This window comes from Anopheles cruzii, chromosome 2 (genome assembly GCF_943734635.1).
Source record: "Anopheles cruzii chromosome 2, idAnoCruzAS_RS32_06, whole genome shotgun sequence".
NCBI classification, from domain to species: Eukaryota; Metazoa; Arthropoda; class Insecta; order Diptera; family Culicidae; genus Anopheles; species Anopheles cruzii.
Window position 1 is genome coordinate 15,728,378 of NC_069144.1, and position 15,055 is coordinate 15,743,432.

Below are 15,055 nucleotides of genomic sequence, written 5' to 3' on the forward strand. Positions count from 1 at the left end.
AGCGCCGTCCCGAGGGAAAGATGGTTATTCCTCGGGACATATTTCCTTCCCGTCATCGATCGATTTTCGATGTGCAAACATTAGGATTTAGGTGCCGATTGGTGGCAGCCGGCCGGCCGGGTATATTCCGGCACACTCCGACTACGAACACCACGCAACCTGGCGAACGAGGCGTTGAGTGAAGATGAACCACCGGCCATAACAAATACTACCCTAAAATTGTACAACTCCTTCAATAAATCCAATTAAATGTGCCCGATGACTTCATCTGCCGTCCGGATTCGGGCCCGATGCTGTCGGGCACCGTATTTTTTCCCCGATTCCACCAACCAACAAAGCCAGAGTACTTCAAAAACGCTCAAAAAGAATTAAGAAACGGAAAGAGAAGCTCCCGAAAAAAAGAAAACCGAAAACCGGGGCGGACTGTTGTGAAATGGAAGTTTAAATGAAATTAAGCGCGCGATAGAAGGGGGCTGCGAGCCGTATGCACGGAATGCACGACATAAAACATCTTCAATGTTGTTGTCCTCGACACATTTTTTGCCCCTGCTGCTGCCGGTGCTGCTTGGTCGCTTGGCTTCCCCGTTTCGTATCTCTCGTTTGTTTACTCTATTGCTTATTGGAGTTGTGTTACTCGTTTTTGGCGTGCGTTTTGTGCCTTTTCTAACTGCCGCTGCCGCCGCCGTCGCTGCTGACGCTTCTGGTGATGATGATGGCCGTGGCAGGCACGTTGTTTACTCGTAAATGCCAATTCTAAAATTGAATCGATTCTTTTCCGCACGATCGATAGCCGGTTGCCTGGTTTGACCGTTTCGCGGACGCTTTTCGGCGCCTCTCGAGGTGTTTCTAAATCTTGAAAGTTGAAACCAAAATTCGCGAGTTCGCTGCTTCGCTGGGCCATCCAGTGCGGCGATATTTTAGTTGAGAAAATTATGCGATTTAATGGCTAACTTAATAACGACCCGATGAGCGTTTGTTTACGATGTGTGCCGATGGCGGAGATCGCTGACGCAACCGTTTTGTTTATAGCGCACTGTTTAATTATATATTTCGAGCATCTTGCGACATCGTTGGTCCGCTTCCGCGATGCAGCATGAGGCCCCCGCTTCTTACGGCATCCATTTATCATTCGAACTTTAATGTCCCACGCTGGACCATGGGCCCGGGCGCCGGCTAGTGGCCACTCCTTGCTCAGCAAACAAATGTCAAATAACGGTGCCGGTCGGGGCCGACAGAAGGGTGTCCCCATGTACGCTGCATTATTAATAAAATTTAGTACCACCAGTGGGAGTTTGGCGTTTATTTTACGGGACCGTACATGCGTTCCGAGTTGCGCTGGCCAAACGAAAAGTACATTCCAAGATATCATTCCGTCATTGCGAGAATATTTGGAGCGACGAATCCATAAACTATGGTATACGCCGTAGTTTGATACACGAACTACCAGCCTTAGGCTGGAGAGCGAGCGAAACAGCCCTGACCCAGTTCGGGGCCTTCACTCACTCGGGGGTGGGGTGGACTTTGGAATCCGGTGTGCCGGTGTGCGTCGGAACTGGCGGAAGTGTCATGAAATTTTCAATGAGCACCAGATGTGTGCGCTGCACTCGGCAGTCTTGGCGTCGTTAACCGTCGTTTAAAAAATGCATTTTCCATTCTCCGTCCGACGGCCAGTGGCACGAATCGATGCTTTTCATTCGCGGGCCATACCCAGGCAGCAAATCGATATTCAGGCCGCTCCGGGCTTAATCACGCGCGGCTGATTCTTTGACGCAATTACTCGTCCAAGCATAATTACATTTCGCCTCCCTAATCCCGTTGTTAATAGCCTCCCCACTAATGATAGCTTTTTTCAACAGGTCGCCCCGAACGAACGAACCGACACGTTCCCCCGGGAGGACTCCGCGGCATCCTCCCGTGGGTGATTATATCATAATTTTCGGGGGACAAAACAAAATGTCGTAAAATGCACGAACGCGCCCAGCCAGTCGGCGTAGGCCGCATTCCCAGATATCGATTAAGTTTTCGGTTGGGCCACACGCGGCCCAAAACGTCTATTCAATGATGACCGATAGACGCTGTCAGGGTTTCGCGGTGGGGAAAGCTTTTCAACCCTCTCGCTCGCCAGCGCGCTCTATCTCTCTCTTCCTCTCTCTGTGTCTCGCTGGCCGGAGGTTCTCCTTAAACCCCGTGACGGAGTGGCCATCCCTGGTGATTACGTAATCTAATCATTCGAGTGAAAAAGGCATTAACGAGTCGCTTTCGTCCTTTTGCCCAGCCCATCCTTTCGCGCGCCCTCGAATGGTCTTTTGTGTGTTGGGTTTCCCCATTCGAATGGGTTTTCCGATGCGAATCGTTTGCGGAATCGGTCGATGAATCGGAAGGATTGTCGGTGTCGGGCTCCTGTTGCCACCGTTCGGTGATAATCTTCTGCTTCGCCATTTTGTTTTACAATCCGGCAATCCAGTCCCGGCTCTTTGGCGGGGGTTCCTCTCGGCGATGTGGATTAAAATCACCACCAACCCAGGCGATGGCTCATCCTATCTTCGGCGGCCGAAATCGATACGGCGTCTCGAGCATCTTGGGCATCAGGAACGGCGGCGACAAAGTCGATCCCCCCAGGAGTGGAGCTTTGCAGATGATAACGATAACGAAATGTATATTCCGTACCGTGTTCCGCCGAACCGAACGAACACCACGACGTGTCGCATCTCCCCGGTTGGGCTGATTGAGAAGCGTCCCAACGGTGGGCCACAGGTGCCTCAGGTGGTAACCTGGCAACCGGGGTACTTCTTATCGTTCTTCGCCATCTTCGGGCTGTGATGAAAACTGGCGGCACTACGGCGAACTGTAATGGTAAAGTAATACGCGAGAGCGATAAGGCACCGAGCACCTAGCATAAATCGAGGAGTCGAAGTTCAAAAAGTAATTAGATTTCCCGTGGAGCTAAGTGGAGGCAAACGTCGGGTTATTGGCACGGCCGCGGCGCACATTTCGTGAAACAGGTCCGGCACCTTGCTTGGTAACTTAAGTGACATTTGAAAACGGTTCAACGGCGGAAGGTTGTAACTCATATACAGTGCGACCTCGGCGGCCACCGCGACCACGTCCGTGGGGCGCACACACAACGCCCCTCTGTGGCCTGTGTTGTAGCGTTGGGCCCAATGTCAGTACAATGACGAACGAAAATAAATGAACGCGCGCCACACACACACACAGCCTTTGGTGGTAATCAAGCGTCGTTTCGAAGACGACCGGCCGCTCCTGCTCTGCTTATGCGCGGTGGTCAGAAAACTCCGTCAGAAACAATTGACGGAATGCGCGGAATCCGGCCGCCCGGTGGCCGACCAGCGGCCGACGCGATGGGCGCGATCCTTGAAAATCGATATCCAATTAGAGCAATTATCAATTCACCGTCGCCGTCCCGCGCGCCGCGTTGGTGGTTTTACTTGAGGGATTAACACCCACCCGAACGCACACCCCAGGTTCCCCCGGTGGGCTTGCTCCCTCGCCCCCGGGGGCGCCCCATTTTGTTGGATAATTGATTAACCCGACAATTAAACCGAAAAAAAGAGTGGGACATCCTTTGACGATAAAACTCGCTAACCAGGGAAATGTTGCAACCAGGCTGAGAGGAGTACTGAGTGGTGAGTATGTTGGCAAGCGAGCGGACTAAAATGCAGAAACCATGCCAAGGGCTACACTTGGGCCATGCGATCCATGTCACGGTTGTTGTAATTACACCGAGCGCTTATACGGTATGTTTTCGGGGGGGGCCCTCGAAGAGGGCGCACAGCGTACATGTCGGACCATAAATCTGTTTCACATCGACATCGCAGAAAAGCGAGAACATAAAAGTGTACGGCCATTTTGTTTCGGGCGAAACCATATGGCGGCCGCTAAGCTGAAGTCCTTTCGATTGCAGACTACGTTCGGTGGAGTTTGATGAACGTATTACTTGGCGATTCGAGTTTCTTCGAACTTCGAGCGATGGAAAGGTTACTGAGGGATCGGAGTAGCGTGCTTAACAACCTCGCTAGTAGCTGTCCTTTTGGTGTCAATTATGTGATTCTCATCTCATCTTTGTGGTGCTCAAAACAGATATTCCACCGAGAGGATTCTCTTTGGCAAGCATCCCTGGCTATTGCTAAACTCTTCCACAAACCAGGAAGCATGGTTTGCTGGCAACACAACCTGCGGCCGCCGCAGCGACAGCGAACCGCAACCGGGGCGTTGGTCGATCGCGCCAATTTGAAGGCCGCGCCAGTTCGCGCAACAAACTATAGTGTGATCCACGGCCGTCGCGACGTCGTGCGTTTAAAGCGCATAAAATTTGACGACCAAGCATATGGCACGCCGTCGCCGTCGTGCACCGGATTGTCGACCTTTCGTAGCCGACCGATTCCTGCCGGCGACGAGAGGAGAGCAGAGCGAAGGCTCAGACTCGGGCCGAGTGTGAAGGCTGTTTACGTATGCGCTACTTGGCATTGATCCACATTGCACTAAAACCACAGCCGAAGGTGCGCGGCAAACGGAAGGTGCAGCTTCTCGCGGGAAGGTGCAGCTGCAACCGTGTGCACTGCTCAGGACTGTGCGCAGCACGCGACCTCCGCGCCCCGCGGTGCCCGGCCATCCATCATGGCGGCGTCGAGTGGAGATCTCCGTGATTGAAACTCCGACGACGACGGCACTAACCAAGCGCTAAGTTGCTTCCTGTTAGCGTGCCGGTTGATTCGACACAGGCACTCTGCCCCTGTCGGTGTACGTGTGTGTGTGTGCTGTTTCTTGCAGTTTCTGGTCGCGATGTTAGTCATTTGTCTTTCCAGCCATCGACAGTCATGGCAAGCAGTTTGCCATAGGTCACGAGCCGCTTGGGAGGGTGGCCGCTGGAAGCAGCGCGAAACTAATCTTCTCCACATCTTCGCCCGACTCTAACGCACCACCATCCCTTCCGAATCGGGGGGGTCGCTTAATTAAATTTGCAGCCAGCGACGGAGACGGAGCCCGGGACATCGGGAACATCCGAAGAGATTGGCTCGACGAATCGATGGCCGGTCCGCTTGTGTGCGTGTGTGTGTGTGTTGGTGATTTCCGGACGCGAGCGACTCACCCAGCACAAACGCAATGCAATCGCATCTGGTTTGGACATCTTGAAGATGTTCGCCCAAATGTTAAACCACGCGGCGCCCACGCGGAACCCCTTCTCCTGTGCCACGCGGATGCTGCTCTTACGCACCCCAACGGGGGCGGGCGGTGGCGTAGCACTTTATCGGCCCGACCCGGAGATTCATGTTTTCTTTTTATTCTTCAAGAACGGACTGGGAACGGATTTATTAATACCTTTTTTTAATTCTATCGACATAACATCACAACTCGACATTATCGACAACTCCGGCCGCGTCACATTGAACTCCATGCTGGGCCAGAGAAGGTGGTTCAAATTGTGGCATCCAGTGGGTTGGGATTGACACTAGCGATATACGGAAGTGCTTTTCTAACATAGTGGCTAGGAGCTCTAGAATCCCTGGAATGTAGTCCGGGGTATCCGTAGTGCCTTCAAGCAGGGCTTCGGATTCGCTGTAGTCCGTGGAAATATAAAAATGTCCGCAGGGTCTGGGGCTGATTAACACTAGCGCGTACAAAATAGCAGCCAACTCTGCGATGGAGAATGCTCCGGTTTGAGACAGGCTTCAATTGTTGAGTTGAAGACTCCGAAACCTGCTCCGTTTTCTTGTAGGGAGCACTCTGTAAACTTTTTTCATAAACAGGCCAGGAATTGCCCTCTCGCGAAGACTTTCAGAAATAGTGTTGCTTTCCTCTCGCAAGGAAGTATCTGTGCATCCTAATCCTACGGAGGGTTAAATGTATCCAAAATTGTAGTAGGCTGCCTTGCCCGGCCAGTGGAAGCAGTAGCTACCCTACTCCAAGACGGACCTGATCGTTGTCTTGTACAGTCTCAGGAGATCTGATGGGTCTGCTCTCCACCAGAATCATGTCCCTCACGCTTGACGAGTAGCGTATGAGTACTAGTCATGTTTAGCATGAAACGTAATCAAAAATGCACCTTCCAGGCGGAGAAACCTTGAAAAGAAAAACCCAATATCACGAACTGAATTTGCGCAATCTAATGCTAATTTACTTCGGCCCCTTTTGGAAGGTCGTGGTGTCGGTAGGGCGTAAAACGAAATCGAAATCTCTGTACGAACTGGAAAATAAACACTCGAACGATGGTACAAACCCGTGACGCACAACACGGACAACTGCAGCAGGATGTTGGGCGTTGGGTGATTTATCGCAAAACTCTCCGAAAACATGAAAACTCTGCGTGGGAAACACCGAAGGCGGAGAAGCAAATCGAGCATCCAATCCAGAGGACAACAATAAGGACATTTCGAAACCAAAAAAAAAGGAGCGCCGGAATCCGGAGAGTGTGGCAGCGGATGTACCGTGCGGAAATTATATTGAATTAATGAGTCTCATTAGCGTCACGCTATGTGGCGACTGGGGATCCAATGTTTGTGAGACCGTTTTTCCGGTGAAAGCATTCTCCAGCAGTGAAAAATCACACACACACAGACGTGTTGCCAACCCCTAAATCAGTGGATTCGGATTTAGGATCCGAATCGAGCGGATTGTACCGAGAATCAAATATTTAATTTTTCGCCGCCCCCAGTGGGTGGGTGGTCCGTGTGTGCGGGGTCATCGGAAATCGATCTTCACCCAACCCATCACCGTCGCGGCTGGGCGGCAGCGCGTTAAGCGAACGGAAGTGGACGCGCCTGCGCGCACACACACGCACTCCGCATGTGGCGGACGCGCCTTTCGGTGGGGCCGCCCGGCGTGCCAAGTGAAATGTAATTAATTTTAACTTTTTACCACCCCAAGAGGTGTGTGGATGTGGCCGGATGTGTGTGTGTGAGCATGCGGTGAGGGTCTTCCTGCACTGGCCAGCGCCGTAAGGTGTCCGCAGTGACGGCAGTGGGTCTATTCTTTCTCCACTGCTCCCGCGTAGTCGTTAATAATAACTGGCGATACGAAGTTCTCCTTTGGCGTATTTTTTTTTACGACCGGAGGGCTATTTTGCTGAGGGCCACACCGGAGATGGAGAAAAGTTTTCCGCGTACATTTTTCATCCCTCTCTCGGAAAAGAAACTCAAGAAGGCTCGAGAAGAAACCGATGGGCCGGTGCGTACCTTCCGTGCCGGCCGGACTTTTTTATAAGACTAGTCAGGCTCCCTCCCGTCGGGTGGTAGTGTTTTAGTGGAGAAGTTTCTTTTCTTCCACCTTCGAGAGCAAAAAAAATTGAGGTGCCTCACAATGATCGATAGGGTGCTTCTCCGTCTGGTTCTTGGTTCTTTATGGACACATACACACACACACATGCACGCATTCTTTCACTCTCTTTCCCATGAATCTAAACTTGTGGCCAAAACGAAATCATAGGGCTCGAGTAGTCTTCCTTTATCTGTTTCAAGTGCGGCTCCTTGGGACGTTGGAAGGACCGTACACACAAAAGGGTGAAAATAAAGGGAAATGCAATCAACCCGAGCGCCGAAAGGTAATTGGACGAAATCGTGGAAATGCTGGCCGGCCGCTAGGAAAATGGGCGAACAAAACGTAATGACTCCTTCCCGGAAAAAGCCGTCCCAAGCACGGCCACAACCGTGGGCCTGCTGTGATTAATTCTTCGAATTGAAGCGACGAAGAAACACTTCCGTCTTGTGGCTTCCCGAGAAACGTGATTTTTTGGGCTCACGATTCATTTCTGTAGCACCGAGTCCTTTTATTGGGGTCCGTGGAGTGCGAAACCCCCCTCAGCATAACATCGAGAAAAAGCTCCGTGAGCTTTCGGCAGCTTTCGGCGTAAGCACAGCGCTGCGCCGGGAGACTTTCGAAGTGGCTCGTGAAGCAAAAATTAGTGGAATGGGGAAAGCCCACAGCGTTATCACACAGTTTTTGCTTGGCGGGGCCATTTTATTGATCGGTTTTTGGCAACCAAGCGCACCACAGACACTAGCGATCAAACGTATGCTACTGAACTGCACACGGAAGCCCGCATTTCGTGGGTCATTTGATTGACATTTCCAGCAAGGTGGTCGTTCGCCGTCTGCTAGATTTGCGACTATCCTCACATCGTGTGCGGTGCAGCAGAGCAATGATTGAATGTCAAAAACAAGAAGCCTCGCACCATTATTGTACGAATGGACTCGAGCTCGAAATTTGGCACGGACTTCACGGCAAACGCAGCGCGGGGCGAGCGGCGGCGGACGCACTGATCGCAATCATCGTTCACTAAAAGCCCTAATCCCCGGGCATTACGGCATTAGGAAAGCGTTCGCACGAAATGAATGTTCGTTCGTTAGCGTGTGTTTCGTGCTTCCTGCCAGCACCACTCACTCACTGTCGTCCTTGTTTCCTCTGGTAGCATCCCGCTTCTCGGTGAGTGGGCGGGTGGTCGGGTGGGGCCCGGAATAAAAATAAACGAGAGACCAACCGACCGACCGTCCCAAAGGAAAACCATTCCCTGGCACGAACCCGAAGCTGAAGACTCTCATTAAAACGATATCAGCGTGTGTGTGTGTGTGTGTGTGTGTGAAAGGACACTCGTTTGTGTGCGAGTGTATGTGTGTACCGGCCAACGTACGATAGGTATGGCAAGTGGGGTAAGTGGTGCCGTAAGCGTAGGCTGAAGCAGCAAACAGAAACAGATGTAGGCGGGTCGAGAGAAAAGCTTTCACGACACCGTGTTTTGCACGTATGTAGAACCAATGTTTAACATAAACCAAATGTGGGTTTAAGTTGTACATCATCTCTTCCGCACCACACCGCACCGTTCCGTTCCGTCTACCACCTTGGATAAGCTTTAAGGGTGTAGCAAGCAAATGCAGTCTGTGGGCAATGGGAGCGAGCATTGGAATGTTCATAGTTCCATAATACAATAGTTGTGTTGTATAATTTAGTAGCTACACTCTCGCATCGGCGTGTTGTTCACGTTTCGTTTGAAAATGGAAACGCGTCACGTGCGCGGGGCGATTCAAAATGTGTGCGCCTAAAAGTATGCAAATTGAAGCACTCGTCATTTCAAAAACCGAGACGATCGAGAATCGGGTTTTAACCAAAACCGGAGAACCGGGGATTACCCGCGCGATCATTAAGGGGCCTGTGTTTCTCCAAGTCATTGTCACCTGGACCGATTCCCATTATGGGCCTCTCAAGTTCCCTGCCTTTTTTCCACTAAATGAAGTGAACTAAATAATTTCCACGTGTCGTTGTGCAGTTTGCAAGCGCCCTGCAACGTGAAGCTAGCTATCGGTCGCGCCGTTGCTGGCCTTCGGCTACCCGGGGCACGATTCGGCCGATCGTTAGAACTTGTTTTTCCGATCGCGCCCGACTTCCGCAAGGGCGGATGGGTTTTTCGGTGTTGCGTCAGTCGCAGCCACTCATCCGAAAACCGAAAACCTGATTTCACCTGACGGCCAGTTCGGCGAGGCGTCGATGGCGGCGGTGGTGGTGGCGGCAATCCACGCACACCGGCATGGAGAACTGTGGGCAAATGGCAGCGCCAGTGTGATCTGCATTTAGCACCGTGATCGCGAGACGTTCGGACCTCGAGACGGTTCAGACGCTTCGCAGCCACGGCGCAGGGCGCACTAGCAAGCCGGACAGTGTCCGTTCACAGACAGCTGTCAGCAACGGAAACAGCCGACCGAGATCGCGTGTGCGTAGTGCGAGAGGTAGAAAAAGGATTCCCAAATTTTTCGAAAGTTCGGTTCAGTTCGACCACACGCGGGTGGAGTGATTGTGATCAGATCGTGAACAAGAATGATCGTCGGCCTGTGATAGTTCGCACGTGAAGTGAAGTGACACTTTTGTGTAGGGAAGTTAGCAACACCAACACACACACACACACGCCAGGCCAATAGTATGAGTTCACAAAGGACACTCTGGCTGGTGGCCGCCTGGTGCGCACTGTTATTCGCCGGGATCGATCGAGCACGCGGTAACTTCATTACGTACGTCGACGATTCCGGGGAGAATCTGCCCGACGACTACGTGATCGATGAGCAGCACCGGCCGAAGAAGGAGCGCCTGGAGGACTACAACGAGGCCCTCGATCGGTTGATTTCGAAGGCGCTCAACCAAACGGATCCAACGCAGCCCAGTGGCGCCAACAGTGCGTCGGGCCGGTCCTTGGGACCCGCGGCCCCGATGGTGGCAAGTTCGGCCGAGCAGAGCATAGCTTGCATAGGCAGCCGCAAGGTAAGAAAAACCCCGGAGCAGATGGCTCCCAAAGGTGGCCAAACCGGGGCCTCTCAGCTGTGCCTGTTGGGGAGGCAAGATTGTAATCGACGAACGAACTGGACAAATTGGAGGCCGGCCCAAAAAACGAGCGCGCGCTTTTGTGAAGAGAAGGAACATCAAGGTTGACCTTGAACCGCACGCAGTCTAGCCGCGGCTCGCGTTAATGACGTGCCGGTGGTGTGTGGATTTGTTGGCAATGGCACCACCAGCCAGCCAGCAAAAACCAGCTCCGTTACCGGCCTTGCGAAGCGAACTGAGGCTCGCATCTGGCTGCACATTGGCAATCGGAGACGGGCCTGTTGTTGTTGTTGTTGTTGTTGTTTACCGCACGCATCAACATCCACCGGGCGCGGTAAGCGATAGCAAATTGAGAGCAAATTCTTCGAGGGAGGGCGAATTGAGTCACTTTTGCGGCCCATAAAGTGGTTCACCTTTGCGGTATGGCATCACGCCTTGCACACCTTGATTCGGGCGCATCAAATCACATCGCCAAACGCTTCATTGCACTGTGTCCACGCGCACACGTCAGGCGTGATTCATTTAGCATGCATCAAGCCACCGATGGGGACTGTTAATTGCCTTGACCGGTTTGCTGTCCTGCCTGGCCGGGTGACGACTTTTCTTCGCCTTCACCTAGGTTGGCAGTGAAATTATTGTTGCCACTCCGCCACCGTAGGCGATCGAGACTGCTGGAGTTGTATAATTGTTTTAATAACGTGCTCCTAACGTGTTTCTAGAACAGATCGGTCCAATTCGCTTGCCCGTCCAGGCCGGAAATGGAAACAAATGTGAAGTTGATGTTTACGATGGAAACCGGCGCTAGCAGCGCACTTATGGCGGGTGGTTATGGTGTCTTTGTGCTGCGCTATCGCAAGTCATAAACATTCTCCATTTTACAATCACTTTTGCATGCAAAAATGCAGCAAACCAGGGGGTTCAAGGATGTGAGGATACGGAGCGCAGGTTCTGTTCTGCTGCGCCATAAAACTTTCTGGATTTCTGCACAAAGAGGTTTAACAGCCGGCGGCCACTGCATCTGTGGTAGGGCAGCGGCGACTTCAGCCTTTCAACTGCCATGAATTATTCATATCGATTCGAAACGCCTACCCCAAACTTTTTTCCTTCTTAATTCCGGGACATTCTAACTGGTTGCTGGATTTTTGTGTCATTTTTGGGCATTCGGAAAGCTATAGGCTAATTGAATAGTTTATGGCAAGTTGGCAGGTGACTGACGAATTTAGCGCCATGGAATGAAATGCACCAACGCCACACTCACGGACACGGACACTGAAACTGACGTGGCAGGTGCAGTTGCAAAGCCGGCCGAAACAGAATTTCTCAACACTCCACTTCCGAAGGTCCTTGCTTTCCAGCCCAATCGAGTTGGCCTTCGGCGGTCATCGTTCACGAAATCACGTAAACTATTTCGCTTGGTTCGGCTTGTTAATTTTGATGTTTGTTCTTGAGCGCGAAGGCGCCGAGTGCGCCGTGGTGCAGTCCGTGTTTATGTCCGTTGCATTTGCAACGGTTGCAACGGCCGTCTGTCTAATGTAGTTTATCGTGTCGGTAACATACGTATAACACGAAATCATGGCAGCGGCGGCTGCGGCGTCCGGTACGGAGCAGCTGGGCGTAGGATGGTTGGGCGCATCTGCTTCGTCTTTTCGGACGAATGATCCTCTCCCTGGGTACCGGTTTTCGGGATTGAGTTTCAAATTCAAACGCCCGAACCAAAGGGTAAAAGAGCACGCTAAACAGCTCCTGGGGAACCGGATATCGCGTTGCGATTGATACACTATGCCAAAACTCGCAGTTTTATAAAAGCTAACACGCACCACGATATCAAACGTCTGATTCTGACGATTTCGGGATAGAAGCAATTTAATAGTGCATAGAACGGCCGGCTACATATTCGAGACTCTGAAATGGGACACAGTACAGTTATGCCATGTGACTAGAATTTGCATAATTTATGCTGATCTTCGCGATAGTGTGGCGGTTGTTCGGGAGCCGAAAAACGTTATTCTTTTTGCAGAGTTACAGTTTGAAGACGGTGATAATGTAAGAAATATTTTTTTAGACAAAAAAAAATTATGATAAGCCGCAAAAATTACGACGACGCAAAGGCCGCATGTTTGAAGATAATATTACAATACTTTCAATTCCAGACAAAAATGCCTGATCAAGGTTAACAAAAAAATCCCAAATCCCTAGATTAATGATTCGATGTTCGTTTTGATCTTTCTGTTCGCCAGCCGATGGACGTCCAGCGCGCGAGCAAGCTGCTGGTACGCAAGTGTTGCCCGAAGGGCCAATCGTTTCACCGGCTGAGTATCACCACCTGCCATCCGATGGATCCTTTCGGCACACAGGGGACTCACTTTTCGTTACTGGCCCGCCAGCTGGACTACTACGGCCCGGGTTGCCATGAATACGGGAAGTACCTGCGTTACAACATCACGATCGACAAGAAATGCGTCGGTCAACGGTAGGGTTGCAGCTTGCTTTTTTTTAAGTTATTGAACTAATACGGTGACTTATACATTGCAGGTTGATCTTCAACGATCGGGGCACGCAGATGTTGCTGATCCAGAACGGTTCGCTGGTCGTCACGCGCGGCGACCGTATCGAGTTCTACGACGATTTCTGCGTGGAAGAGTCGGGCAATATGGTGCTGGCGGCACACATCTGCGAACCGGAATCTGAACCCGATCTCTTCTCCGGCTGGCTGGGCACGGCGATGATCGCGCTGGCGTTGATCGCTTCGGCCGTCACCGTGCTGGCGTACCTGTTCGACCGTACGCTTCCTCATCGGTACGGACCACTGATCGGGAGTCACGCCGGACTGCTGGCCGCCGCCATCCTGGCGGAATTGTTTCTAGTCGCACTTGAGCAAGGTAGGATCACCAGGATCTCGGGCGTATGTGTAGAATGTAATGATTCCCCCGTTTGATCCGCTTTGCAGGTGAATATCGGCCAATCGTGGAGGTGCTGATTGAAATGTCGTACGCCATTTTCGTGCTGTTTTGCTTGATACTGTTCTTCTCGTCGGCCACCGGGACCACCAGCATCAACTATCGGCTCCTGCTGGTGGCGGTGTTCTTCATCTCCTCCTGTTCGCTCGTTGCCATGGCCTTGACGCTCTATTTCGAAAGTGTCCTGTTTATCGCCGTGCTCGCCAGCCTGTCGGTGGCCCTGATTGTCAGCGGGGCGAACGTTTACTCGTCCTTCGGGCGCAACCATCTCGGGTTCAACAGCAACGAGAATCCGTTCGAAATGATCAACGAAGGGAGTACCGCCAAGAGAATCGGTCAGCGAAGGGAGCTGTAAGTAGCCGAGTAGGGTGTCGAGCCCCTAGAGGGAACTGTACTAAGATTTTGGTTCCGTTTCTCTGCTTCCAGAACGATCGTGTCAACGTTCGCCTGTGCCACTCAGATCATCGTCTGGATACCGTACTCGATGGACAAGTACTCGCTGCTCTCGGTGCTCGCCTGGAACGCGATTATCGTGTGCGTCGTCTTTGTGGGCCTGAGACGCCGTTCGATCGGGCTCTGCAACGTGGGCAAGCGGCTGAAGCACCAGCGATCCGGTCCCGCCAACGGAAATCCCTACGCGGAGCAGGTCGTTCCGCGCGACACTCAGACGGTGATCTCCCAATTCCCGGAAGAAGACGGGACGACAACACCGTACGCTGATGGCGAAAACGAACTGCGTGTGGTGTAAGGCTTCGGACACCTCGAGCTGCCGCACCCTATGCTCCTCCTAGCTTCTTCACTTGTGGTCTGTTACCTCTTACGTACGCCCTGTCTTCGCCATCCGGTCCGGATAGAGGCAACGATTCCGCTTTCGGTAGCGCAATTCCTAGTGTATTTTATTACGTAAAACTCAAACACGAACCTTAGTTGTTAAAGCGCCTCCTATAAGCGCGGCCACGGAGAACGATAAATAAAACCCAAAATCAACACACGCCTTACAATTGATCATCTTGCTACATTGGGTGGCCACTGTCTCCGAAAGCGGGCCGCTCAGAACCGGTTTTAGCGAATGTCGTAGGGGAAACCGACTTACGGTCCCGGCGGTGGCAGTCCCGAACCAAGACCCGACAGCCTCGTGACCTTGAAGACGTTTCGAGGTTGCGCTGGCCGGCTGGGTGCTGTGAGAAAGTTTGTTTTTTGTTTAAAAACCTCAAAAATGAGAGGGAAAAAGTAACTTTTGCCGTAAGACCCAAAGTCCGGTTTTCATCTGTGCCGGTTCAGGTTTGCTGAACCATTTTAACAGGAATTTCCATAACGTTAGTCGAGGATTACTGTGATTAGCGACTCTGCGCTCTCTCTCTCGCTTGGGGTTGCTATTACCTCGATGACTTTTTGTTTGTTTCTATGATGGAAGAAGTTGGATGGAAAAGGCCCACTGCACAATCAATGCAAGCAATAAAAGTATAAAAATCTACATTCTGAAGAGTTCGTACTCTCTGTTGTTGTGCCGTGAGAGAATGAGAGCATCGTGTGGTTCTCTTTTTATGGACGCTGAGGCCATATACATTTCGATTAAATGCCATCAGGTTGCAACTTAAGAGCCCAGACTGGCCATAGACTTTGTGGCATAAAAAATCACCTGAACCACGGAAAACCCCATCGTCGTCTTGGGGATTGCAGCGCTGTGATTGTCTAGATGGCTTTCCCATGGAATGAAGACAATTAACGGCCAGCCGCTAGTTGCTGTCCTCTAAAGAAAGATCGTTCACCGCGATCAACCG

General features: G+C 51.8%; 1 protein-coding gene across 1 annotated transcript; it reads left to right on the forward strand.

Annotated features, from left to right (window-relative positions):
• Window positions 1-9,610: 9,610 nt before the first annotated feature.
• LOC128278324 (uncharacterized) lies at window positions 9,611-14,210 on the forward strand. Its single transcript, XM_053017034.1, has 5 exons — window positions 9,611-10,257; window positions 12,555-12,787; window positions 12,850-13,196; window positions 13,265-13,625; window positions 13,701-14,210. The coding sequence occupies exons 1-5, from the start codon at window positions 9,922-9,924 to the stop codon at window positions 14,020-14,022; spliced, it is 1,599 nt and encodes a 532-aa protein (XP_052872994.1). The 5' UTR covers window positions 9,611-9,921; the 3' UTR covers window positions 14,023-14,210.
• Window positions 14,211-15,055: the final 845 nt, after the last annotated feature.